The sequence below is a fragment of the Coloeus monedula genome (assembly GCF_965178545.1).
Source record: "Coloeus monedula genome assembly, chromosome: 6".
NCBI classification, from domain to species: Eukaryota; Metazoa; Chordata; class Aves; order Passeriformes; family Corvidae; genus Coloeus; species Coloeus monedula.
The window spans coordinates 34273812-34280938 of record NC_138786.1 but is presented as its reverse complement, the minus strand read 5'-3'; the positions used below and the strand labels follow the sequence as shown (position 1 = coordinate 34280938).

The window sequence follows — 7127 nt, the reverse complement described above, 5'->3', positions numbered from 1 at the left end:
TAATTTCAGCGTTGACTTGTGAAAAGAGCCTTGAAAATGACACTTTCACGCCGTTATGCAGCAGGGCTCGGACCCCGCGCCCCAGCGCTGGCAAGACCCAGCACCTCGGTCTCCTCTGCCCGCTGCGGCTGGGGCCAGCTCCTTCCGCCCTCGCAGGCGCCATGGCGGCTCTTAGAAGCCATTTGCGGCACACCAAACAGAACACATCCTCAAACGTGAGGCTGCCAGCACCCGGCTCGGCCAGAAACGCCCGAGGGGCACGGCTGCCCGGCCGCCCAGGAGCCGCGTCCTCCCGCCCGCCGGAGCGGCTGCGCAGAGCCGGGCGGCGCGGGATGGCCGCTCGCACCGCCCCCCTCGCACCGCCCCGGACGGGACGCGGGGCGGAGCTGCGGGAAGCGGCAGCCGCGGCGGCTCGTGGCTGCCTCGGTGCTGGGCTGGTAGCAAAGGGGGCCCCGGGGGTGCCGCGATTCCCCGCCCCGCCATCACTGGCCTCTGCCTCTCGCCGCCCAGCGCGGCCCGCGCCCCTCCCGCCGCCTCCGCGCAGCCCCGGCGGTGCGAGGCATGAAGCTGAGCAAAGCCCAGTACGATGAGATAGCCCAGTTCCTGGGGCACGTGCAGCCCACCCGGCAGAGCCTGAGGAAGCTGAAGGAGAAGTTTCCTAGGTAAGTGCTTCCCGCCCTCCGGCGCGGGGCCCCGGCGGCTCGGCCCCCGGCGGCGGCCTGCGCGCTCGCTGCGGACGGGCGTGGGGCCGCGGGGGCCGCTCCGCCAGCTCCACCCCGCGCCCCAGTTCAGGCCCCACACGGTACAAAATCACCAGCACACGCACACTGTAGTCGACGGCAAGCGACAGCTCGCTGAAGCTGCCGCTGGGAGCAGGGTACTGCTCCACCCTCCGTGACCTGAGGAGTTGGCACAAAATAAAGAATGCTTCCCCCCGCGCCCCCGACAAACGTCCAAGTGAAAGTTCTCGGGGCCTCTTGAGCCTCTTATACACCAAGTAGGTCTTCTGATGTGAATGAAACCTTACGGCTCAGGCCGAACGTCTGTGGCTGAGGCCAAGTGTGGAATCCATCCTGCAATACCATTGCCCTTGTTGCTTAGGGAGAAGGGACTTTATGGATCCATAATTCTCTGCTTGATGCTGCATTCCAGTTGGAACTGGAAAAGGGATCATCTTTTTACCTATGGCCATTCACATGCTTCGTTGCTTGAGCTATGTTCAGAATTCTCAAAGACATTTGCAAATGACCATGGGCTAGGATGGAAAGGTATGCATGACAGGATGTGCTTCATGCACCAGTCTTCATTGCTAAAATTTACTTACTACCAACTACAACAGAGTTTTAAGGAATGTTGCAAGGTTTTTCACTTTCCAGGTTTGGGGTAAGGATTGCTAATGCAGAATTGGACAGGAAAGCAAATTGAGTTCTCTGGGGAAAAGAGTGGTGCTGTCTCTAAAATCACCAGAAATAATACAGAAAAGTATAGGGAGCTAGATACTGTATCTACTTTGGTGAGAGAGAGAAATAAGTAAAACAGAAAATCATTCACATGTTTCCTGAATGAGCCTTGCTAGTCTTAACCACAAGTGTGGCGGAAGAAACTGACGCTGTGTGTAACTTACAATAAGTGGATGAAGAGCCAACATTAACTTAGGCTTTTAAACTGCCCAGTGAAATACTTTCCTATTCAGGAAAGTGTGAGAGAATTGCCCTGTTATAGAGAAGAAGTGATGATAAAGCATTGTGGTTGGTTCAGGGAGTTCATTGAGTTGCGTTTTGGGAACCCAGCTCAGCTTGCACAGTACTTCTGCAACCTGGGAAACCACTTACTGTGATAATGTGTCTAAGGAGCTTAGACTTGTCTTTATCACTTTGGTGCTAATGTAATTAGGAGAGAGGTTTTGTGTGTATTTGTGTGTGCATGCATACATACACATGCACATGTTCTCTTTTTCTGCTCTCCTTATGAAGTTGAAAAAAGGTTAGAATTTGGGTTGGTTTTCCAGGTCAGTCACTATTTTTAGGAACCTGCTTCCAGAACAGATCCATAGACACATAAATGTTTGTGATCAAATTTGTCCAGAAAGGACTGGGCTTTTCTGATATATTTTACTTCCCAGTGCACTCCCTTGATGCTGCAAAAGATCTGTTGAGTCTTCTGTTTCAGAACTTGATGACTCCTGAACAACTATGTGCAACTAACAGTGTGGGGTTATTTAGGAGAAGAATTATGTTTTTTTTCTAAAGGAGCTGGCTCAGGTGTGGTGAGCACTGAAAAGCAAAGGTTAGCTGTAGTAGTTGCTTCCACACTTAAATGGCTTAGCATACTCTTATCTTGTTATTCAATTATGATATGAGAATGTCCTGCTCTGAATTTTGCTTGTAGCTCTCTCCTGAATTTTGTTTTCCCATCCTAGGAGAAGGCTATAATCTTCTATATGAGTGATGAATTAATTGATAGCTTTTTAAAAATGCCTGTCTTAAGTATATTTTGAGGAGGTCTGCACTTCTTTCTGGGAATGTGATACTTCTTTGTTGTCTCTTTGTTTATTTCTCATAACAGGTCAGATGCAGAAGATAAATAATACGGTCCAAGGCCACTGCTTTCCTTAGCAGTAAGGAAGGTGTATTGAAGCAGATACATGTTACGATGTGGAAAACAGGCGTTCTCTATAACCCTTATCTTGTAAAAGAGGCCAGCTGCAGAAATTTGTAAACTTGTATGCCGTCTTAAAGGGGAGGCTTTTTCAGTGATGTGTTTGATAACTGTGGAGGAAGCAAGTTTTTCTCATAATCTAGAACTTTCGTCATTCTCTTCTAGGAAAAGAAGGGTCTGATTGGACTTTCTGGCTGTTTTGGTTTTTTTCTTCATGAAAGGCAGAATCAAATAAAGCCCCCCACCCAGCTCAACTTTCTAATTCAGTCTTTTTAAGAAAATATTCCAGAATCTGTCATGATACCTGCAGTGTGATGAAGGTGTCCGTAGCCAGTTTCCTATTATTGTATGGTAACAGTTGCTGATTCAAACTGGAAAGTACTAACATCCATAACAGCTGCTTTCACCTTGCACTTTAAATCTTTTCCCGGGAAGGATTGGTATTCCACTGGTAATGCAATACATAAATTGACAGTTTTCAAATATTTCTGGTTCCTACTGCCTCATAGATCTTGAGAGTCTTTGGATTTCTGCATTAATCTGCTCAGGTTTTTTCTAATACTGTCTTATCTCTTGGTTCCTCCCTCAGCTGTTGTATTTCCTGAAGCCTCACATTTTATGCTCCTAATTTGTATAAAATATCTTTCATGCTTTGAGCAAGGGCCTACTCTTGTTCTACAGTTTCTCCCTAAGAATTGGTTGTTATTTCTGTAAACAATTGCCACAGTTTAATGCATGGGTATGCTGGGTGGTAGCTGCCAACCTGACCTGTGAATCTAAATAAATTTTTAACAGGGTAGTTTGTGTTTTACTATTATTGAACTACTTCAGCAGGTGAGATTATTACTTCAAAAGAGTATTGTGGTGTGACTTATTAATGTCAAAAAGTCAAAATTAGACTGCTTCTCATACTGTTTATAAGTATTTTTATACAAGTGTTGGGAATTCTTATATTTACAACCCTGTAACTTTACATACAACATGGATTTAGTCTATGTTTAAAATCCAGTTATTTTGCAAAAACTTGGGTATCGAATTGCTATTCTTTGTCTGTTAGTGCTGTGCTTTGTATTTCCTGCCTCGCAATTACCAATGTATTATTCATTTCTTTATTCTTAAGGTGTTTGCTACATTCTTAGCAGTTGTCTCCTAACATGTTCCCACTTAATAGCAGGGTATTTGGATGACCTGAGGATTATCAAAATGTGATTTTGAGCACTAAGCACAATAAATCTCTGCCAATATTGGATCGCTGATCCGTAGTTTCCTTGATCTTTTTAATGCATATGCCACTGGACTGATAATGCTCTGTATTCAGTGTTGTACTTTTCTGTTGAAGTGCACTAACTTTTCTGCTTTGCTTCTTACCTGAATTTTTTGTTTTGCTAATAATTTGTGGTTTTCTTTGTTACTTCTGTAGTTGTATTCTTCAGCTTTCCCTTCAACTATGGACTCAGGTTCTTCTGAGATACTATTCTTCTCAATGAGAGCTAATGTCTAAATTGAATGAGCCATTGTAGGACTGGTTGTGGAATGTAGGATATTGCAGGAGATGTTCTGAGAAAGTTAAAACTTTCTTTTCAGTGCATGTTTCTCTCTTCAATGGTAGTTAGAGCTGCGTACGAGTAGAATCTTCTAGATACAAATCACCTTAGCACTACCTATTTATAGTGCCAAGATGTAAGTTAGACCTTTAAACTTTTACCTTTTTTCAAAGACTATTTTAACTTGTATTGAAAAGTCCAACTTCTAAGAGTTAAATTCGTACCCGAACTGGTCTTCTAGTACTTCAGTTTAGCTGTTTACTGTTTTAGTTGTTTCAATTTTTCTGTGTATGGCAGAATACATTGTTTCTCTCAGAAACTTTTTCTAAAGCTTCTTATTAGTAGAATATGATTGACTAATGAGTGTACCCCTTCTTAAATATATACCTTGTACATATTTTCCTGTTCTTTGTATCCAATTCTGATTGAATGTTATAGTTGTCTTAACTGAATCTTTGTCTTGGTTTAAGGTAACTTAAAGGCGAACACTCTTAAATGAATTCTCCTCCTTTATTTTAACCAATCCCTTTTCACCAATAAGGAGAAACAAAATGTGAGTAGATATAAGTGAAAAAATAACAGTTTACTAACAAGTGAAACTGCAAAATGCAAAAAATAACAGTAAATAATCACTAGATACAAAATTGCTAAATCTCACTAACTCCCCCTGAATAAAGTGAGCCCCGAAATGGCGGAAATATTCTTTTCAGATGGCACCCACCACGGGCGACCACTGTAGGGAGAGAAAGGGAAAATGGCATCAGACCCTGCCCCTGAGATGGCATCTTTGCAGGCGATCACACGGTCTGGGAGACGAAGGGAAGCGATGGTGGCAAACCCTCGGGAGGGCAGGAGCTTATGGAGCGGTTCTAGTGGCAGATGGGAAGTGCTGGCGCTTGTGGGGTCAGCACCACTGCCTGCCAGACTGACGATGTTGGTGCTGACGTTCTCCCACTGCGGGTGTGCTGTGGGGGGAGAAACCGGTGTGTCAGCACTGACACGGGGTGACCGGGCCCCAGCGACCGGCTGGCTTTGCAAAGTTCACTCCAAAACGGTTTTTGATTGCAAAGTGCAGTTTTTAGGAGTGGTTGCTATTGGAAGCCCAGGAGAAAACCCCAACCAACCACCCAAAGTAGCCCCTCCAAAGCAGAGCCTCCACTTTCAGCAAATGCTGTCAGCAGAGAGTTCCCTGCTTCCCAGCTCCAATTTAAAAAGGGACTGGTGTAATGCCCCCTCTGCCCTGGGATTCCAGTTCTGGATGTGTTGGGTCTTAAAGAGGCAGTAACAATTTTGAGCATGGATAGATACGGAATAAAATAACATTTTGGGTTACCCATGACAGTCTTCCTCTGGTCTCTATCAAGCTTTTTAAGGATGTAAGCTTTGGTGACCCAATTTGTTATGATGCTGTCTTGGGTTTTTTTCAAATGTGAGGTTTTTTCTGGCTTGGTTCTGAGTGTTTGAATTTGTTACATCAGGTTGTGTTTGAATTGGAGATTCCAGAAACGTTTTTATGGTCCAAGTTGTCTCAGTACCTTGAGCATCAGTGATTCCAAAACCCATGCTTTTCAAGTTCTGAACTGTTGTGAAATGTCTTTCAGTCCATTGAGGAGTGCTATGTTCTTCCAAAGCAGTTTGTGTAGTCTGTATTGTTTCTCTTCCTTTTTTCATGCTGTTAAACAAACTAACAAACTTGCTGCCCTAGCTCAACTTTCCTTTAGGTACATTCACTTGTATTCCTTTAAAAGAAGCATTAGTTTCTGAGGCTATTTAAGTGCAAACTGTGTTATAGAGATTTTGAAAGTACTAGGATTTGTAAGTATTAGGACTTTTATCAGCTGCCGTGTGCAGTTCTTCACTTTTGTGCATCTATTTGAAAAAGTACCATCCTGTTTGTGTCCCTTGTGTGAAAACTTCGATGTGATCAGGAGGAGCTTTTTTCACAGCAGAAGGGTAAAGGAACCTGTAAGAGAAGTACTTTTTAAAAATTTTCCTTCCTTTTTTTCCCCAGTAAACAAGAGAAAAATGTGATGCACAGCTTCATATTGATGTACTTGAGTATGGCTATTTGGTTTTAATGTATGTAACTTCATATTTTATTATTGGAATGCACACTCTTTGTTCCCACAGCATATCAAGGGATGCACATTCTACATTCATGACCTCTGTTCTTCATTACTTAATATCACTCCAGCTTTACACACATTTTCAGTAATTGTGTGGCTCTTTCTCCAAATTACTGGTAGCTTTATTAAATGACACCAGGCCGGGGAAGCATCTCAGCAAGATTTTCATTAAAAAAAAAAAAGAAGTGTCTGCACAGTAATACGTTATAATGTAAGTTGGAAAAATAATCTGTTTATTATTTGCTCATTTTTATCACTTTCTCTGTGATGATTCATATTGAAACAAAGGTCCTAAAGAAGTTTAAATGTATGGTATCAATGTTATTTCTTTTACCAGCTGCTTAAGACTGAGGAAGCATTTTTTTCTTCCTCTTTTCCAGTGTCATTATTGCCTCTGGTTTTGTTTTTTAGAGTTGGGGATGGATAGACCTCTCATTTTCCTCTTGAAGCCAATATTTTTTACAAGGCAATATATTGCTTCTTTGTGAATAATTTTGTTCTGGTTTCGTGCAGTTGCTTAGATTGTCAAGCAGTACTGATGAGCTCATGATGGTTGTGGTGAGAAACAGGAAGGTGGAACTGCTCTTCTCTTTCATCCCCCTTTTTTATTTTTCCAATTCTGTGTTCTGGTGTCTGGAGCCTGCAGATTAAGTCGAGGTGGAAGCAGAATTCTTCATGCTCTGCTCTAGTGCTCTTTGGAGCTGCTCTTACCCAGGAAGGCAAACTGGCAGTGAGGCTCACGAGCAGAGGGCAGGTAGTTGCCTCCATGGCTCGCAGAGTTCGAGGCTCTGAACTCAGG

At 43.5% G+C, this 7127-nt stretch overlaps 1 protein-coding gene across 1 annotated transcript in view; it reads left to right on the top strand.

Annotated features, from left to right (window-relative positions):
• The first annotated feature begins 394 nt into the window (after positions 1-394).
• The window catches only part of CDIN1 (CDAN1 interacting nuclease 1), a 125597-nt gene continuing 118864 nt past the window's right edge, over positions 395-7127 (top strand). Inside the window, exon 1 of the mRNA XM_082282975.1 lies at positions 395-662. Coding sequence (XP_082139101.1) covers positions 562-662 — 101 coding nt within the window. The 5' untranslated portion in view covers positions 395-561. The remainder of the gene's footprint in view (positions 663-7127) is intronic.